Source organism: Plecotus auritus (genome assembly GCF_963455305.1).
Source record: "Plecotus auritus genome assembly, chromosome: 6".
Taxonomy (NCBI): Eukaryota; Metazoa; Chordata; class Mammalia; order Chiroptera; family Vespertilionidae; genus Plecotus; species Plecotus auritus.
The window spans coordinates 96,426,273-96,446,111 of record NC_137773.1 but is presented as its reverse complement, the minus strand read 5'-3'; the positions used below and the strand labels follow the sequence as shown (position 1 = coordinate 96,446,111).

Here is a 19,839-nt window from a genome sequence, read left to right as displayed (position 1 = left end):
CAGAAGAGGCAAGCCACCACCCAGAACAGACCAGCCAGCGGAGCGGCACCAGGGCACCCGGCAGGAGGGCGGCAACCCGGGGGGAGATGGGCCTGGCCACGGAGCACGGAGGGGCCTATGCTCGGGCGGGGGGCAGCTCTCGTGGCTGCTGGTATTACCTGCGCTATTTCTTCCTCTTCGTCTCGCTCATCCAGTTCCTCATCATCCTGGGCCTGGTCCTCTTCATGGTCTACGGCAACGTGCACGTGAGCACCGAGTCCAACCTGCGGGACACGGAGCGCCGAGCTGAGGGCCTGTACAACCAGGTCGTGGGGCTCTCGGCCAGCCAGGCCAACCTGACCAAGGAGCTCAACCTCACCACCCGCGCCAAGGATGCCATCATGCAGATGCTGCTGGGCGCCCGCCGAGACCTGGACCGGATCAATGCCAGCTTCCGCCAGTGCCACGCCGACCGGGTAAGGCCAAGGGCCCCACACTGGCCCTGGTGACCCGGGAAAGGCACCTCACCTCTCTGAGCTTCGGTTTCCCCAGCCACGGAATGGGGGTCACAGACCTTACTTTTTAAATTGAATCCTCACCTGAGAGAGTAGGAGGGAGAGGGAGAGAGAGAGAGAGAGAGAGAGAGAGAGAGAGAGAGAGAGAGAGAGAGAAAGGCATCCTGACTGAGGGCAGGGAGTGAACACAACCCAGGTATGTGTCCTTAACTGGGAATCGAACCCGAGATCCTTTGGTATGAGGGCCGATGCTCTAACCACTGAGAACACTGGCCAGCGCCAGACCCTTCATTTTGCATGAGGAACCCTAACAGGTCAGCAATGCATATTTTGTTTGTGTAAGTATATCCCATGCAATATTTTGGGTATACTTACACTAAAAAAAAGTATTCGTTATCTCTCAGGAATTCAAGTGTAACTGAGCACCAGCCCTGGGCCCGTGACTTAATGCGCATAAAAGGCTCAGAATGTGCCAGCTGCAAATACACTGCAAACAGAACTGACTAGATAAAAACTCAGAATGTCTGGCTCTTTCTTAGTAGTAAGTACGGACGGCTGATATTTGCCTTATGCTGGCGTCTGCTTGAGAAATATTATCTCATTACGGAAGCCCAAGAGGTAGAGAGGAACCCTAAACCCTTTTGCAGGTAGGGAAATGGGGGCTTGAGAAGAAGGGGCCCCCCAGGAGAAAGTCACAGCAGCACACGTGGGGGTCTCATGGAGACTGTTACCCCCTCGCACTCATATCAAACTCACTGGGCCACCCCTGTGTTCCCTCACACACACACACACATGCACGACGCACGCGCTCTTTGTCTGTGGAGGTCTTAGCGCCAAGACCCCGAGGAGGGGGTTCCTGGGACTGGGAGAGAGGCTGGGTGGGGACAGCCTTGATGTTTCCCACCAGAGGGGTTCTGGCCGCCTGGGGTGGGAGGTGGGGAGGAGCAGCCTCAGACCACCCCCCTCCTCACGGGACAGAAGGCCCCTGAGATCTGCTCCAGAAAGGGCCTTGTCTGCTTCTCAGACCCAGGGCAGGGCATGTCTCCTTTAAACTCCCAAACGGGGGCAGGTGCCCCTCGGGCCCTGAGAGCAGGCTGGTCCCCCTCATGCTCCAGAGCAGGGAGGGTCTCCCCTCAGTCCCCCAGGGAAGTATGGGTCTCCAGCCGACCTTTGGAATGGGGGCAGGTCCCTCCTCAATCCCCAAAGCAGGGCGGGGTCCCCTTCGGACCCTCAGCCTGGGATGCATCCCTCCTCAGGGCAGAGCTGTGAATCCCCGAAAGCCCCTCCCCAGCCTGGGGGGGGGGGCGGGGGGCTCACTTCCTGGGAATCAGCCAATTTGGATCACCCAGGACACACCGCACCATCCCGCGCAGGAGCCATTAGGAAGGAATCGGATCATAAAGTGTTAGACACTCACGCTTACCCCGGGTCCTGACTCCCTGTTGTAGATTAGAAATCTCCCTAGATCTTCAAAACTTTAAAATTGGAAAATCATGCTCCCCGCCCCGCTTTGAGTTGACAAATTCCTCTAGGCTTGAACCCCTCAGGGTTTTCTCTTGAGGGGATCCTGGTTCCCACGCCCCTACCCCAAGAGGGGGTGCTGATGGTTGTGGGGGAGCCCCGAGACCCACCCAGCCCTGCTCCAGCAGCCCCAGTGTCCAATGGTAGCAGATGTGAATCTTGGTCTTTCCCCAATTCTGGCAGTGCTAAGTAACATGATTTTTCTTATTTTTCTTAAATTTTCTGGAAATGCAACTGCATTTCTTGTCCTGGGACCCTGGAAGAGAAAGGAAAATTGAACTGAATGATTTTTTAAATGTTCAACCCTTATCTATCAAGGATTTTCTAAGAACAGCTCAAATAAAGCCCCTCGCTGCCCCACCGCCAACTGTGTTGACTTGTTCTAATTGGAAAATAGCCCTTTCTCACTTCATGTTTGGATCCAACTCACTTGCCCTTCTGTGGCTAAGGCTTTTTAAAATATACTAGAGGCCCGATGCACGATGCACGAAATTGGTGCAAGAGGCTTGGCCCTCACAGCCCCTGCTTCATCCAGAAAGTCGTCTGGAAGGAGGTCCGGAAGGTCGTTCGGCTGTCCGATCTAATTAGCATATTACACTTTTATTATTATAGATATGCTTGTATTGATTTCAGAGAGGAAGAGAGAGGGATAGAAACATCAATGATGAGAATCATCCATGGGCTGCCTCCTGCACACCCCCTACAGGGGATTGAGCCCGCAACCAGGGTATGTGCCCTGAGTGGGAGTTCAACTGGCAACCTCTTGGTACACCGCAGGACTCTCATCCACCTGAGCCACACCAGCCAGACTGTGGCTAAGGCTTTGGAAAGCAGAAGCCACTGGAACTTTCCGAGCTATTTCTGTGCTCCCCTAGCCCCAGGGCATTGGCACAGGCCCGGCTTCCTAAGGACAAGGAGTAAGACTAGAAATGACAGAAAGACTCTGCCCTCTTCATATCTTTGCTTGTTATATTTCTGCGGAGGGTTTTGTTCCAAAGTTCGGAAGGCATGGCCTTTGTGGAATCGTAAAAGTTTAATTCACATGCCGTGTAATTGACCCATTTAAAGTGCATAGTTCAATGATTTTTAGCACATTCACAGAGTTGTGCAACCATCATCACAAATAATTTTAGAATGTTTTTCATCACCCTAAAAGGAAACCCTGTCCCATTAGCAGACACTCCACATCCCTCCTTCTCCCCAGCCCCTGTGAGCCATGAATCTGCTTTCTGTCCCTTATGGATTTGCTTATTCTAGACATTTTATCTCAATAGAATCAGACACTATGTGGCCTTTTGTGGCTAACTTCTGTCACTCGGCATCATGTTTTCAAGTTTCGTCCACACTTGAGCGTGTGTCAGTGCCTCCATATTTTTTTATTGCCAAATTGTATTAATTATAACACTTTTTTTATAACACATTTTTTAAATCCTCACCTGAGGATATTTTTTCCATTGCTTTTTAGAGTGGAAGGGAGAGAGGAGGGGGAGAGAGAGAGAAACATCAATTTGTTTCCTGGCACACTGGCCCCGAACAGGGCTGGGAATCAAACCTGTAACCCTTCGGTTCCCAGGCTGACATTCTAACCACTGAGAACACTGGCCAGGGTAATCATAACAACTTTCAAAGATCAGACCAGCTTTCCCTGTAAAGGGGCCATGCCCTCATGCACTGGGCCAAACCAGGCCACCTGAGTGCTGGATCTGGGGCCTCAGCCCTGAGGGTCTGGGCAGTCCCGGGGTCAGGGTGCCCACAGGCCCCTCTGAGGCCTGTCCTGTGTCCTATCCGGGCAGATGGTCTACATGAACAACCAGAAGTACATGGCTGCCATTATCCTGAGCGAGAAACAATGCCAAGAACAACTCAAGGAGACTAACAAGAGCTGCAATGGTGAGTGCTCTGGGCAGTGGGGAGCCAGGGTGGCGGCTTCCCCATCCAGTTCCTTGGCAGCCCCCCAGCTTTCCTGAGTCCTGTCATCCTGTGCCTGCAGCCTTGCTCCTCGCGCTGAACCAGAAGACCAAGATGCTGGAGGTGGAGTTGGCCAAGGAGAAGGCTGCGTGCACCAAGGACAAGGAGGGCCTGGGGCTGAGCAAGCGGGTGGTGGAGGAGCAACTGGCTGAATGCAACAAGGCCCGGGAGCAGCAACAGCAGGAGCGACAGCTGGCCCAGACTCAGCTGCAGAAGGTGCATACCCTCTGCCTCTCACTGGACAAGGACAAGTTTGCTATGGACCTGCGCAACCTCTGGAGGGACTCCATTATCCCGCGCACCCTCGACGCACTGAGCTACACCTCATACCATCCCATCGGCTCCGAAGTGGCCTCCATACGGAGAATCTGTGACCACATGCCTACCCTCATGAGCACCAAGGTGGAGGAGCTGGCCCAGAGCCTGCGGGCTGGCATCCAGCATGTGGCCCAAGAGAACTCAGACCTCCAGCGCCAGAAGCTGGAGGTTGAGCAGGGCCTGCGGGCCAGTCAGGAGGCCAAGGAGAAGGTAGAGAAGGAAGCCCAGGCCCGGGAGGCCAAGCTCCAGGCCGAGTGTGCCAGGCAGACCCAGCTAGCGCTGGAGGAGAAGGCAGTGCTGCGGAAGGAGCGAGACAACCTGGCCAAGGAGCTGGAGGAGAAGAAGCGGGAGGCCGAGCAGCTCAAGATGCAGCTGGCTGTCAGCAACTCCGCCCTGGACACCTGCATAAAGGCCAAGGTGGGCTGGCGGCCCTGGATGCAGATGGCACTGGTGGTGATGTGAAACTTGGTTTTGAAGTCTGTTTGAGTTTGGGTTAGTTAGGACTTACTTGAGAGTTTCATTGACATTAGGATAGGGACCGAGTCTCAGATGGGATCAACACTAAGGAAGAGTGTAGGCTTAAGACTGGAGTTGGAGGTAGGGTGGCTGTAGGGTCCAGGGTTCGCTGAGGGGTGAATCTAGGATATCAGTTGCTTTATGATCAGGCTGAGCTGAAGTATTGAGGGTGGACTTAGAATTTAGGATAGGGTCACACATAGGTGGCTGTTGAGTCTAGAGGTGGTTTAAAGATTATGGTTATGTATTTATTCATGTAGGATTTTATTGGCATTAGGATTGGGGTAGAGTTTGAAATTGGGAATTACTGAGAAAGGGATAAGGATTGGGGTTAAGTTTCGGCAGCTGTATGGACCTCCAAATTAGTTTAGGGTGAAGAATAGGAATTCATTGAGGGTTGGTGTCAGGATTGAGAATTGTTGAGCTGAAGGATCAGGGGGTAATGGGTTAAGGTTGCAAGTGACATTAGGGTTATAGTGACGGTTAAGGAAGGCCTAGCGAAAGGTTTGATATGAAGTATAATTGGTGTTTAGAGTTGAGTCACAATGAGTTCTTGGTGACTGCCATGTCTAGAGTTGGTTTAGACTAAGGTTTGGGTTCCATCTCATTAGTCTTAGAATTGGGATTGAGTTTGGAGTTTAGGTTATGAGAAAAGGTTAAAAGTTGGGTCAGGGGTTGTATGCAGGGCAGCTGTTGGGTCTAATGTTGGATGAGGAGTGAATCTAGGATGTCAGTGGCTTTGGGATTGGGTTGAGGTACTGAAGTTGGAATTGAGACTCAATGGATGTAGGTAGCTTGTGGGTCTAGAGATGATTAGAAGTTTGGAGCCAAGAGTGGATTTAGAGTTTCATGGGCATGAGGAGGGGTATTGACCATGGGTTTGGAGTTGAAGTTGTATTGGATTTAGGGTGGCTGGTAGGGAGATGAGTTGGGCTGGCATTGGGTATATTTGAGGTGAGAGATTAGGTGACCCTGGGTTAGGATGGAGATACATTGGGGTTGGGTGGGGCCCAAAACTGGATCTAGAGTAGAGGTTGTGTGGATGCTGATCTTGGGTTGGGGCTGGGGTGGGTTCTGTTTCAGGTAGAGACTGGGGGTCTAAGGTTGAGTTGGGATTGAGTGTTACCTTGGAAAGGTGTCTGTAGGTGGCCATCGTGGATCCCAGGACTGGGGTTAGGGGAATGGGGTTGGGGGTTGGATTTTTCATAGTGGCTGGGTCTAGGTGATGGGTTTGGGTCAGAGTTAGATCTAAAGTTACATCAGATCAGATTTGTCACTGGGATTGGGTTTAGGATGGGGTTTGATTCTAAGGAAGGCTCCATTTCCATGTTGGATTTTAGGTAATTAAGTTCAGAACTGGTTTTGGATTTCAAGTTTGGGGGGATTGGCTCAAGGTTGTTCAAGGCATGGCATTGAGAATTGGGGTCCAGTGGTTTACAGAGTGGGTAGACTTCAGTCTGGAGGGGGCTGGGTTGGGTGATGGACTCAGGGTCATGGATTGGGGTCAGGTTGGCACTGAGGCTATAATGCAGACTGAGGCAGGCCAGCCCTGTAGAGTAGGGTCTCTGGGAGCTCTAAGCAAATCCAGTCCCTGGAATCCCCAGTCATTTGAGGACAGGTGGACACAGGTGATGATTATACATCCATTAGTACATGAGTACCTGTCCATTTCTCCACCCTGGAAGGACCTCAGAGCCAAGGGCACGAAAGGGCAGGAATCTCCTTGGCACTCTGGTTCAGGGGTCATAGCTTCTGCCAATCTCCCTCTATCTTTCTACTCACAGTCGCTGCCGATGTCTATGCCAAGACCTGTTGGCCCTGCCCCCAACCCCCAGCCTATCGGTGAGTGAGGGCAGAGCCAAAAAGGGGAGCTGCCATCTATCCCTAGCCCAGGGGATGGGGCTAATAAGGCAATAGTTTGGGCCTAATACCCTCTCTCGGCAGACCCAGCTAGCCTGGAGGAATTCAAGAAGAGGATCCTAGAGTCCCAGTGGCCCCCTGCAGGCAACGCAGTCCCATCCAGGTAAGGTACTGGGCAGGTCTTAGTCTCAATGCTTTGGTTCAAGACTAGGGGTGGAGAGAGGCTCATCTCATACTTGCTGCTTCCTTAATTGAGTGCCTGCCATGTACAAGGCCCTATGCTGGGCCCTGAGGACACAGTAGTGACCAAGGTGCGCACAGTTCCATTCATGAAACTCCCTGAGTAGTAGGCAAGAGAGAAAGCGATGGAGCCATGATAAGAAGAGTGACCAAGAGCCTACATTTATTAGGTGCTTAGTGTGAGCTTGGCACAGTTCTAAGCACTCTGCACTGTTAACTCATTCAACCTATCATTTGGTGAGCTACTATTCCACTTACCGGATAAAGAGTGCGGCACAGAGAGGGTGTGCATCATGCTCCAGGTAACACAGCTGGAGAGGAGCAAGCTGGGACTTGAACCCAGGTGATCAAACTCCAGAGAGGCAAGGGAGAGGCTCGGTGAGCAGGGGACCTTTGAACTGGAGGATGGGCAGAAGCAGGCCTGGGGAGGGCAGGTGGGACAGTGCAGCATGAACAGTCAGGGGAAAGGCCCAGTGGCCTGGACTAGGGTGGCGGGGGGTTGCTGGCGTGGAGGAAGGGACCGAGGGAGAGCAGCATCTGAGAGTGACCCTGGCCTCTTACTCTACCCCTCACTTTCTACTTCTACAAAAATGGGGGCCTCTTAAATCAAGGGCATGGAAATGCTTTGCCAGCTGTAAAGTGCTGTCCCCCAATGGCTAGAGCAAGGAAGGGGCTGGGGGCCTCAACGGGGGAGCCTCAAGGGCGCCTGGCACATGCTCAGGTCATGGCTCCATGCCTCTGCCCCCCTCACCACTTCCAGGAACCAGTTATCCATCCAATGACACCCTGTTTCTCACCGGGAAGGTGACTCGGGCCACCACCCCAAGCACACCCTGTGCACACTCCCCGTTCAGTAATGCACTGCTGGCCTAGGACCCGGGGATGGGCGGGCCCATCTGCAGTTTAGGACCTGGAGTCCCGGGAGGCACCCAAGATTTTAAGTCAGATCCCTCTGACTCCAGAGCCTGTGGCTTTCTCCAATGGCTTTGCCACCAGACTATCGTCAGCCTGGGTCTATTTTAACCTCGGGTGCTAAATGCAGGCCGTGGGTCCAGACTACCAGAGATCTGTTGTCAACAACTCAAGGCTCTCCACATGTGCCTCCATCTCCACTACGCCTCCTCTTACACCCCTTGAGGAACTGGTCCCCTCACTCTTCCTGGGCAAAATTCCTCAGCCTCGGGCAGCCTGCAGACTGGGAAGCAAGAGAGTAGGGAGAAGCCCCTGCCCTGAGCAAACTGTTTTCCTTTCTCCATCCTGGCCCGGAGCCATTGTGGCAAGGAAGGAGGTACTATTATTAACCCCATTTCTCAGAGAGGGAACTGAGGCCCCAGGGAAGTGATCAGGACTGGCCATGCGTCAGCAAGTCAGGGCCAGAGCCAGGCCTGTCCACGTCCCAGCTGAGAACGGGGAAGCTCTTGACATTGTTTACCCCAAATGACGTCCCCCTAGTGAGAAAACAATGTGCTCTCAATCCTGGGCCCCTCCTGCCTCTCTCCGCAGGGCTGCAGGAAGGGCCTCTGGCTTGCAGGGCTGCAGCCTTAACGAACCTTCCCTTGAGAAGGGGCCAGGGATAAGCAGGCCGGGGTTATCAGCTTGCGTTTAAGGGCCGCTCCACCAGCCCCTCAGTGGGTGACCGCAGGCGAATCTCTGGCCAGAGAATCATAGCAACCAAATTTCAATGCACCCAATCAGGCCAGGTCTGAGGTCCAGCATCAGATCAGCCACCCCATGGTCTGGGAGTTGATTTCCTTCCCACTTTTATTCCTCTGCATTCGCTCGGAGAAAGTCTCCACTGGTGCTAACTCGCCCTAAGGCCTCCCACACACATTGCTCTCAAGGCAGACCCAGGGCCCAACATTACCAAGACCTGAGCACGAGATCCTGCTTTTTTAAAAAATATATGTTTTTCTTTATTTTAGAGGGAGAAGGAGAGAGAGAGAGAGAGAGAGAGAGAGAGAGAGAGAGAGAAAGAAACATTGATTGGTTGCCTCCTGCATCTCCGTTACTGGGGATCAAGCCCACAACCTGGGCATGTGCCCAACCAGGAATCGAACCGGCAACCTTCTGATGTAAGGGACCATGCTCAACCAATGGAGCCATTCCTGTCAGGACAAGATTTTGCTACTTAATTGCACCTTTTTCCCCCTCTTTTTTTGTTAATCCTCACCCGAGGATATTTTTTTCATTGATTTTTAGAGAGAGTGAAAGGAAGGGAAGGAGGGGGAGAGGGAGAGGGAGAGAGAGAGAGAGAGAGAGAGATGGAGAGAGAGAGAGAGAGAGAGAGAGAGAGAGAGAGATGAGACACATCCATTGGTTGCCTCCCGCATGATCCCCAACCAGGGCTGGGGATCCAACCCACAACCCAGGTACATGCCCTTGACCAGCAATGCTCTAACCACCGAGCACACTGGCCAGGGCACTAATTGCACATTTTTAGGTCATTTTCTATCAATGGCAAGTGCATGAGCTTTCCTTTACTTGTTAAGACTAGTGTCCATTGGAGATCAATTTAATTAATTTAGAAAACACAATTGAGATGAAGACAAATATTAAGTAAACATTGGTTTAGGGACTATGTGGCTGGACATGGGAAGGCAGGGTGTGGAAGGTTGAAGGTGGGAGTTCAGCCCTGTCTCAGAGCCAGGCACTCGGCGAGCGTTGCTTGTTTGTTGCCATCACAATTATGATCTGTTTGTTCATTCAGCCCATATTTCTTGAACCGTCGCTGGGTGCCAAGGACACAGGCAGGAATAAGGCACAGGAACTCAGGCCCTGGTGGGGCTCACAGTTTTGTGGGGAGACAGAAAATCAACCAGACAAATGAGTGGATATAAGGCTTTATAAGGCCCCTGGCAGTGGGCAAGGCAGAAAAGGGAGGAGGGCCCTAGCCGGTTTGGCTCAGTGGATAGAGCGTCAGCCTGCAGACTGAAGGGTCCTGGGTTCGATTCCCAGTCAGGGCACATGTCCAGGTTGCAGGCTCGATCCCCAGGGTGGTGCGTGCAGGAGGCAGCCAATCAAGGGTTCTCTCTCATTATTGATGTTTCTCTCTCTCTCCCTTCCTCTCTGAAATCAATAAAAAAATACATATTAAAAAAGAAAGAAAAGGGTGGAGGGAGGATGAGAAAGTTAGAATTTTCCACAGGGGCCAGGGCAGGCTTCCCTGAGGACGTGACATTTGAACAGAGAACTAAAGGAGGTGAGGGAGGAGCTGGGATGGGGAGGACATAGCCAGGCAGAGAGTACAGTCCATGCAAAGGCCCTGAGACAGAACCAGGCTGGTGAGTGAGTGAGGAGGCTGGGAAGGCTGGAGCCTAATGATCAGAGACTGAGCGGAGTGCGATCAAGGGGAAGAAAGGGGACCGGTCAGGGTCAGGCAGGGCTCCGTGGCTATGCTAAGGACACTGGAGCCCTGGGCCGCTATCAGCGGAGCATGTGATCTGACTCAGGTGTCCGCACCCTCTGGTCCCAGTTGGAAATGAAGGTGGGAGCCAGGGGTCAGTGTTAAGGCGACGGCACTGGTTCAGGTCAGCAATGGGGGCTTAGGAGCTTCAGTCTGTGAAAAATGGCAAGGAGTGCCCCCCGCCCCCGCCCCTGCAGACTGGTGGGCAGGAGTGAGTGAAGCATGTGTCAGACAGAGGCTGGAGAGGGCGGTGGACAGGAGCCAGCCGAGGAACGTGAGCTAGGGCCCCAGGGAAGAGTCGGGGAAGGAAGGGAGGGGGCCAGCGGAAGCGGGACTTGGCTGTGCCCCCTCCTCCCCCACCAGGAAATAGCCTCTGCGCCAACCCCTGACCCCTCACGGGAACCTTTGCCAGGCCAAGGAGGGGGAAGGGCATTCCCGACAGCAGCTGGATGGCTCCTGTGAAGGGTGGGGGCAGGGGGAGTGGAAGCGAGGTAATAATAGTTCTTGGAGTTTGGGGGAACTGTGGCAGGATTTGAGTCCTTGAAGAGGAGGTCTGGTGGAGAATAGTGGGTGGAACCTTGAATTCCAGACTAAGAGGATCTGGCTTTGTCCTGGGCGGCCTTAGGGGGGAGGGGGGAGATGGAGAACATGTGAGTAGGGACAGGCTCATTAGAAAAACCCTCCTGGAAATGAATGTGTGTGCTGTGTGGGTGTGGACAGGGGCTTTAGGACAAACTCTTAGGGTCCCCGAGGCCTCAGGGAGTGAAGAGGAGAGGCAGACACCCTGCAGAGGCCTCCAGCACAGCGGGTGGCCTCTCTGAAACTCAGACTTTCCTTCTGTGTAATAAGGAGGCAGACAGCTCAGTCCCAGCTTCCCAGAGAAGTTCAGTAGGAATCTATTGGGAAGGATGAACCCCAAAGGAGCTAAAGAGTCCTTGGTAGCAACAAGGGGCTAGGATAGGAGGCAGGCCCCACAATGTTTGTCCTTCTGCCTGACTGATCGACTATTGAATTCCCATCTCCTTTCTGCCCTAGTGGCTGAGAAGGCTCCGGGAAGAGGACCGAGGGCGGGTCCCGACGTGCGGGTCTGCAGACCTGTGGCAGCGAGACACCCACCGCGTGGGACACAGGCGACCTCCGTGCAAACACACCACAGTGGCACCCTTGGCCTGCACCCTATGCACATCCCACCCAGAACCCCTAATATCCTCACAGGCCCACACCACACAACACAATCCTTCAACCACAGATGCTGTGATGACACCCACAGACGTGGTAATGATGTCATACAGACATGGTGACCTTACACAGACACTTCTGCCGAACCCTTACCCACGATCACAGCCCTCTACACACAGGCCAAGGCACCCACAGCACCCCCTCACAGCCCTTCCCGTGCCCCTGCCACTCTTCTGATGCCCTTATCTCCCCCACGCTTCCTCACCCACAGTACTTCGGGCCTGGGGAAGTGAGAACAGGAAGGCATTCACCTCCATCCGTGAGAGTTTCCAGGCCCTCCTCGCACGCCAGGCAGCATCTGGTCCAAGGGCAAACATAGCCCACAGGCCCCCTCCTAGCTGGCAAGGACACTGCTCCGTCATTCCCTCTCCCCCATACCCAACCCTGCCTGTGGTCCCTATGAAATGTTAGTGGCACCCAATAAATGTTAGCAATCCCTTCAAAGATATAGGAGTCATGATTTATACTTTAAAAAGGCACCACCTGGCCTTGAGCAAGAAGACTGGAAAGAAGATAAAAGCTGGAACACCCCCACCCCAAGGACCCTGGGCCAGAAGAGCTTCAACCAGGAATAATCGTGGGGGTACACCAGCTCCGCACCCCCCCCCAAGGTCTGGGCATCTCTGTGTGGGAAGAGACAGAATTGTTGTCAATTTTGGGTTTTTTTGTTTGTTTGTTTGTTTAGGAGAAGCTACTTTTTAAAAATATATGTTTTTATTGATTTCAGAGAGAGAAGGAAGAGAGAGAGAGAGAGAGAGAGAGAGAGAGAGAGAGAGAGAGAGAGAGAAACGTTGATGAGAGAGAATCATTGATCAGGCTGCCTCCTGCACACCCCCACCAGGGATTGAGCTAGCAACCCGGGCATGTACCCTGACCCAGAATGGAACTGTAACCTCCTGGTTCATGGGTCGATACTCAACCACTGAGCCACACCAGCCGGGCTAATTTTATGTCTCTAAAACAGCAGCTATTTACCAAGCAGTTTCTTACAATGCAGATGATCCCTTAGTAGCTTTCATTTTTCTACATTTGCAAAGATTCCCCCAAGTCTTGACGATAATGCTCTGCGGAGGTTACCACCGCCTGTCCTGAATTGCAGGAACTCCTCCTTGCCAGAGTTATTCCAGGAACAAAATCACAAAAGTCTCAGGACATTTGTTTTGTTTTGTTTTGTTTTGTTGTTTGTGGCAAGATGGGGTGCCGGAAAGGACCACAGCCTGCTTTGGGAGCACTTCTACTATATGATCCCCAACCTAGCAGGCAGCGGGCAAAGCACCTCAGAGAAACAGGGAAGTCACATTAGTCCAGGAGACTGGGAATGGTTAAAGGCCGTAATACCTACTGCTGGTGAAGACGTAAAGAAAAGGGCATTTTCCTACAGGACTGATAGGAATGAAAATATCGCCATAGATCTTCTGGAAATTAGTGTGGCAAGATATATAAATATATTATTGATTTCAGAGAGGAAGGAAAAGGGAGAGAGAAACATCAATGATGAGAGAGAATCATTGATTGGCTGCCTCCTGCACGCCCCCTACTGGGGATCAAGCCCGCAACCCGGGCATGTGCCCTTGACCGGAAACCAGCCTGGGACCCTTCAGTCTGCTCTATCCACTGAGCCAAACCGGCCAGGGCAGTGTGGCGATATTTAATCAAAGTAAAGATGCACCAACCCTTTGACTCAGTTACCCTATTCCTGGGGTCTTATCTCCGAAATGTAAAAACTCCAGGGGGGAAAAAAAAAAAGCAAATGACACTGACAGAAAAACAACCTAAAATTGTGATCTAGAATCTCAGCTTGTACCCGCCCCTCCCCCCACCTTGATTCCCTCCCAGCCCAGCCCCTGGGACCCAGGACAGGGAGGGGGGATGAGTCATGAGGAGCCAGGGCTGAACACACGCTTAGGGCAGGCAAGTCTGGAGGGACAAAGGAGCGATACTTCCTGGATGCGGAAATGCGGGTGAGAGAGACAGCTGCTGCAGGAAACACTCGGCTGCCCCCCAACCCGCCCTGCCAAGTCAGGGGGTGAGCCAGGCCAGGCCGCCCAGACAGACCAGACTGGAGACTCCAAGGAAGCGGGACATCCGTGACCCTGAGTCTACTGCCTGAGCAGCCTGAAGCCGTGGCCTGCTGACTCTGGCCAGTCCCAGCAACCATAAGAGTGAGGGTTCTGGAGCCAAATACCCCTGATTCAAATTTTGGCTCAGTCCCTCTCAGCCTCCATTTTCTCATCTGAGAAATGAGTGCGATATAATCATTCTAAACTCTCTGGACACTTGGGTACAGGTCTGTAACTCTTGGCTGGTCTCTCCCATTCAGAGCATCCCAGGATGTCTTCCCTCCAACCAGTCCCCATACCCATCCCTGGCTCAGTCCTCCAATACCTGGACCTCAGTCTCTGCCTCTGTTATGGCCCCTGGGCTGGTCCAGAGAGATCTTTCCATCATGGGATCTGACCACATCCCTCTCCTTACACCCTCCATGGCTCCCCATTACTGGAGCACCAAGTCCAGTTCCTCAGCTCTCTTGCGCCCCTTCCCCCTTGTGCAATGAGCCCTGGCCCCCAGCTGCCCTGCATATTTAATTCTCTGACTAGACTCACTGACTCTTCATTGTAAAGTGTGCTGTACCCTCAGACTGGAATGCATGACAAATTCTTTTTTCTCCAAGGCCCAGCCCCAGAGGTTCCACCTCCAGGCAGCTCTCCTGGATGCCCCAGGTATAGCCCTCACTTCCCCTGGGGCCGCCCCAGCCCATCCCTCACTCTTTCTGGCTCTGATCCTGTAGCTCTGACTCACCCAGGCTTGGTGGCTCTCTGGGGAGGGGCAGGGACCGAGTACCAGTTGGGAGTAATTGGCAGACCCCCTCCCTGACCCTGTGGTCCAGCCGCCGGGTGAGGTTCTGACTCTTTGGGGATTTCCTGTGACCTCTATAAATAACCCCCATGGCTGCTTCCCACAAACCACCTCACCCTTCTTGGAAAAAAGGGACTGTAGCCAAGGACCTTGGTCCAGCCCTGTGCCAGGGCCTAGGGGGAGGCAGGCGGGGGCTCAGGCATCCTGCCCCGAGCGTCTCCCGCCCCACCTGGACCACGCTCACCCTTCCTGGGAGCCTCCAGACCCTCCCCATGCGTGACATCTGGATGAGTACCCCCCCTGGACCTTAATTATTGCTTTTCTTCTCTGGGCATCAATTGCTTTTCTGAAAAATGGGCGTACTAGTAATATCCATGGACTCAGCTCTCACTAACCCTTTCCCTCCAGAAGCACCCCATTCAGGGCGATCCCAGCTGCTGAATAAGCAAAGAAATCCATCAATAGTGACATATTGCTATGAAGTCCGCGAGGACACGGGATTGGGTGGTGGAGCCTCCTAAAGACCCTCTCCTACCCTTTGTGGGCCCTGGACAACTCCCAGCCTCTGCTCACCTGTCCCCTGGAATCTGAGCGGTTGTATCTTCAGCTACCGAAGGTGGTCTTTTTCTGATTCTGGAAAAGATCCTGACCCTATTTGAGACTCAGTTTTCCGCCTCTGGCAGGGAGAGTTGACTATTTGTAAACCGCCAGATGGGTGTAGAAGCCTGAATCCCTAGAACCCTAGAGGACGGCCAGGCACCTCCTTGTTAGAGCAGGGCGCCCTCTGCTGGTTTGTCAGCACCATAGCAGGCCCTCCTAAAGTCCCAGAATAAAAGGCCTTCCTGGAACGCACCCCACAGGTCCCTAACCAGGTCACACAGCAGCCATCAGACCTCATTGGAAGGAGCTAGATCTCTCATAAGGGGAGAGGTGATGCTTGCTTGCTTCTGTCCAAGTTCCCAGCACCCTGCACACGGCCTGTTGCACAGAAGGCCCACAGTAAACTCAAAGTCGAACAGACCTATGTGCAAATCCCAAAGCTGGGGACCTCCACCAACCACCTACTATTCCAAGTCTGTTTCCTCATCTTTAGAACGGCCCACTGCATTGTGCTGTTATGAAGATCCAGTAAAATGATGTGTACAATTCTAGACCATAGCAGGGGTCCTCAAACTTTTTAAACAGGGGGCCAGTTCACTGTCCCTCAGACCGTTGGAGGGCCGGACTATAGTCTAAAAAAAAAAAACTATGAACAAATTCCTATGCGCACTGCGGGCCCGGGACGAGTCGGCTGCTAAGCAGGACAGGCAGCGGCACCCGGTGTACCGGATAAATGTCCTCAGCGGGCTGCATGTGGCCCGCGGGCCGTAGTTTGAGGACGCCTGCAGAGGGTGCTTGGTAAATATTCACTAAATGAGCAAAGGAATGAATCAATCAATCAATCGACAGAGACTAATAATCTTGGAAAGGAAGTAGGGGCCCCAGGATTTTGCAATTCACTTTTAAGAGACAAAGTTCCAAGATTAATATTAAAAAAGGAATGACAAGTTGAAGAGCAATCAACTCACAGTGTTTGTAGAATATACAAGATAAAACATGTTTTACAGGTGCATTCACAAGTATACAAACACTCAAAGAAAGTTCTAGAAGGACACAAGTTATGCTGTGACACCAGCGGTGGTGGGGGGAGAGATTTCCACGTTTCTGGATTACCTGAGATTTTATCCTTTGGTTTTTTACAAAATACATTAAAACTATGAAAAAAGACCCCTGAGACTCTCCTAACTCCCTCCCAAACCTCACTGCTACTCCCACAGGATCAGGTGCCCAAAGGGACCTCTGCTCAGCCCCACTCTAGGGCCTGAACCCCAGCAAGTCCCCATGGGGGAATCTGGCTAGCTAGAGCTTGGTCACCATCAGCAATAGGGAGCTCACTCATGTTCTGCGGTCAAGTTCTTCCCCAAGGAAGTGAAAACTTCGCTTGGCCTAAGCCAGTGGTCGGCAAACTCATTAGTCAACAGAGCCAAGTATCAACAGTACAACGATTGAAATTTCTTTTGAGAGCCAAATTTTTTAAACTTAAACTTCTTCTAACGCCACTTCTTCAAAATAGACTTGCCCAGGCCGTGGTATTTTGTGGAAGAGCCACACTCAAGGGGCCAAAGAGCCGCATGTGGCTCGCGAGCCACAGTTTGCCAACCACGGGCCTAAGCCATTCCCAGATGTCTCAAGACTCCTGGGTGTCCATCCAGCATGGTTCAAGCTTCAGCAGTCCCCTCATTTGCCCACGCAGAAGTCCCGGAAGATGATGTCCAGGATCTCCTCAGTGCCCCCTCCACCGTGGAGGTGGGCCAGGTGTCCCCGGGCGATGCGCAGTGCCTCGGCTGCCAGGGCTACATCTGTAGCTTGCTTGTAGTGACCAAGGGCATCCAGGCAACCCTGGAGGTGATGTTGGTGCCTTGCCCGCGTCAGAAGTGGTGGGCCAGTGGATGGGTTCCCACACCTGCAAGGGACAAAGAACATGGTCTCTCTTAGCTTTATAACCACCGCTCAAAGGGGGATGAGCATACTCATTCTGCAAAGACAGAAACTGAGCCCAGGCATGTGCCCAGAACCATGGCTCAGCCCCCACTTGAACGTGGGTAGAGGCTGTGGGGTGGGCAAGGCGAGGCTCACACTGCAGCCAGCTCCTTCCTCAGTGCCTCCAGGAGGCCGTCCAGCCCTGCCCCAGTTAGGCAGGACAGCAGCAAGTGGGGGGGCAGTTCAGGGCTGAGGTCTGCACCCCCAGGGGGCAGCAGGTCCGACTTGTTCAGCACCAGCAAGAGGCGCTGGCTGTTCCCATTGGGGCTCCGAGCTATCATGGGGGTGACAACCGTGTCCAGGAAGTTGCAGCTGGATGGAGAGGCCAGGTCAGAGGCGTCCAGCACAGCCAGGATGAGGTCAGCCTGCTCCAGCCTGGAGAAGCAGGGAGAACCAGCTGATAAGTGACCCCAGAGTCCAGCAATTTCGGGAATTGGGCTGAGTGTGGGGGCGGGGCAGAGCATTGGGGGTAGGGATGGAGCTGAGTGTCAGGGGTGGAGCAGAACATGTGGGCAGAGGCCAAAATCTAAGGGCTGCTCTCCCCAAATCACAGAGTCCCCAGTTAAATTTCTGATTCAAGAAGAATAATAAATACAACAGGGAAAGGAAGAGCCACATTTCCCTCTCCCACCACCCTGTCTGCCTGCCCACCCACCTCTCTCGGGCGCGCCGCACACCCTCCTGTTCCACCGGCCCTTGACCCTCCCGCAACCCTGCCGTGTCGCTCAGGAGCGCTGGGAACCCGGCCAGGTCTACAGGGGTCTCCAGCACGTCACGGGTGGTCCCCGGCTCTGGGGACACGATGGACACTGGTTTCCGGCCTGGGGAGGTGAAGGGGGTCAAGGGAAGGGGGTCAAAGAAAGGGGCGGAAGTCAGTGAAGACAAGGGAGCCCCTCTCCCAAGCTCCAGTCCCTGGCAGGCGAGAGCTTTTATCCTCCCTGGCCCTTCCCCACACCTGAACAGCTCAGGCCCCGCCCCCTGCCCACCTCCCACGCACTGAGTAGGTTTACTAGGCTGCTCTTGCCCGCGTTGGGGGGTCCCGTGACCACTACGTGCGCCCCTGAGCGCAACCTCTGCCCGCGCCTAGCATCTCGAAGATGTGTGTCCAGTGCCACCTCCAGCTCTCGCACTTGGCTGTCAGCTGTGGATGAAAGAAAGCAGAGAGGAGGGAGTGAGGGGGCTTCTAGGGACTGAAATGCCGGGTGTCTCCACCCGTGACCCCCAGGCAAACACACCTTGCTCAAGGATGCCCTCCTCCAGGTTGTCATCCTCCCCAAAGTCGATATAGGCCTCCACATGGGCCAGAGCCTGGCGGAGGGGAGGTATGCGGTGTTATCACCCAGGAACCTATCCCCCAGCCCCCCAATTTGCCCAGGTCCAGCCTGACTTAGGGGATCAGCTTGGAGGTTCATAGACCAGAAGCTCTCATACAGGGGATGGGCAGATGGGGATCTCTGAGGCAGAGAATGGGCAAATGGGGACTTGCCTTAGTGAGCGTCTCTGCCCAGCCACAGCAGAGCTGACCCAGCTCCCCGTCCAGCTGCCTCAGGGCCTGCCGCCGCTGCGCCTCAGTTTCCGCATGGATCAGATCCGCCAGCCCCTCCACCTCAGTCAAGCTCAGCTTCCCGTGGGCAAAAGCCCGTCTGGTGAACTCACCCGCCTCCGCAGGCCGCAGCCCTGGCACCCTGCCTGCGGGACGGTCCCGGGTGCTGAGACCCTGGCCCCCACCCAGGCCCACTGGCAGGGCCAGACCTCGAACCCAAGGTTGTAGACTCACCCAGGGCCTGCAGGACGCCACTCACCACTGCCGGGCCTCCATGCACGTGGAACTCCGCACAGTCCTCACCCGTGAAACTGTGGGGACCTAGTGTGGTGAGGAGGGAAGGGCATATAGCCTGGGCAACCGCCTGAGGTGGTTTACTGGGTCATGGGAGCTACGGAAGGCTCGGGGTCTGAAGACCCTCACCTGGGAACCAGAGCACTAAGGCGCGGTCCAGAGGCTCCCCGGAGCGGGGGTCGGTGAGCAGGCGCAGGCTGGCGCTGCGGGCGCGGGGCAACTCCCGGGGTGCAGTCAAGCTCCGGAGGGCGTGCCCGCTGGCAGGACCGCTGGTCCGGATCACCGCGATGCCACAGCGGCCTTGGCCAGAGCTCAGCGCGAAAATGGTGGCCCCGGACCCAGGAGCCCGGGCGCCGCTGCCCTGGCGCGCGCACGGTCTGGGACAGGAGAAGAGAGTCAGTGCATCGTGGAGGCTCTGCCGCAGAGCAGGCAGTTGGATCGAGGGTTCGACGGTGGAGAAATGCCCCAAGTGGAAGCAGGCTCTGCGGCTGGGGGATGGAGCCCGGAGGGCCTGAGGCCAGAGGGTGACCGGATTGAGGACCCTGAGCCAGGTGACTGCGGCAGGGGGCGGAGTAGATTGGGGCTTGGAAGAACTCGAAAGGTTGGCTCTGCCGCAGGAAACTGAGCCCCCAAGCCCCACGGAGAGGACTTGTAGCCCAAGCAACGCCCCACGCAGACACACTCCTTCCCCCGGTCATCCCACCTGCAAGGCCCACGTGCCGCCCGGGCTACCAGGGTCCAGAGCCCCCGCCACATGGATTCCCAGCAGCGACCAGCCCGCCTGCCCAGCCTAGAGGTTGCGAGTCCAGACAGGGGGCCCCGCCCACTCCGCAGCAAGATGGTAAGGTGCTCAAAGATTCGCAGCTACCATTGGTCCCCTTAAAAGACATACTGTCCAACCCACTGAAGATCTGCGTTTCTATTGGCTGGTGCCTGGGAAAGAGGCAGGGCCTGCACGTGGGGTTGCAGCGAAATCGTTTCCCCTAGCAACACTAGACTGAATTTTT

General features: G+C 54.3%; 2 protein-coding genes across 3 annotated transcripts; one reads left to right on the top strand and one right to left on the bottom strand.

Moving 5' to 3' along the window:
- On the top strand, window positions 1–12,000 carry PLVAP (plasmalemma vesicle associated protein). Its single transcript, XM_080673613.1, has 6 exons — window positions 1–455; window positions 3,809–3,905; window positions 4,006–4,718; window positions 6,602–6,659; window positions 6,762–6,840; window positions 11,356–12,000. The coding sequence occupies exons 1-6, from the start codon at window positions 87–89 to the stop codon at window positions 11,360–11,362; spliced, it is 1,323 nt and encodes a 440-aa protein (XP_080529739.1). The 5' UTR covers window positions 1–86; the 3' UTR covers window positions 11,363–12,000.
- A 3,936-nt stretch (window positions 12,001–15,936) lies between these two features.
- GTPBP3 (GTP binding protein 3, mitochondrial) lies at window positions 15,937–19,656 on the bottom strand. Of its 2 annotated transcripts, none has more exons than XM_080673611.1 (9): window positions 19,536–19,656; window positions 18,962–19,209; window positions 18,773–18,859; window positions 18,482–18,684; window positions 18,231–18,303; window positions 17,993–18,136; window positions 17,651–17,816; window positions 17,092–17,370; window positions 15,937–16,918 (listed from the first exon to the last, which is right to left on the bottom strand). In XM_080673611.1, the coding sequence occupies exons 1-9, from the start codon at window positions 19,586–19,588 to the stop codon at window positions 16,693–16,695; spliced, it is 1,479 nt and encodes a 492-aa protein (XP_080529737.1). In that variant the 5' UTR covers window positions 19,589–19,656; the 3' UTR covers window positions 15,937–16,692. The 2 variants fall into 2 exon arrangements, with proteins under 2 accessions (XP_080529737.1, XP_080529738.1); XM_080673612.1 differs by having other exon boundaries at window positions 18,020–18,136.
- Window positions 19,657–19,839: the final 183 nt, after the last annotated feature.

Coding starts and splice junctions, on each gene's coding strand:
- PLVAP (XM_080673613.1), top strand. CDS start 87: ATGGGCCTGGCCACGGAGCACGGAGGGGCCTATGCTCGGGCGGGGGGC. Junction 4,719..6,601: donor ACACCTGCATAAAGGCCAAG/GTGGGCTGGCGG, acceptor TTCTACTCACAG/TCGCTGCCGATGTCTATGCC. Junction 6,660..6,761: donor CCCCAACCCCCAGCCTATCG/GTGAGTGAGGGC, acceptor CTCTCTCGGCAG/ACCCAGCTAGCCTGGAGGAA.
- GTPBP3 (XM_080673611.1), bottom strand. CDS start 19,588: ATGTGGCGGGGGCTCTGGACCCTGGTAGCCCGGGCGGCACGTGGGCCT. Junction 19,210..19,535: donor GCGGCACGTGGGCCTTGCAG/GTGGGATGACCG, acceptor CTCCTGTCCCAG/ACCGTGCGCGCGCCAGGGCA. Junction 17,371..17,650: donor GTGCGGCGCGCCCGAGAGAG/GTGGGTGGGCAG, acceptor CTGCTTCTCCAG/GCTGGAGCAGGCTGACCTCA.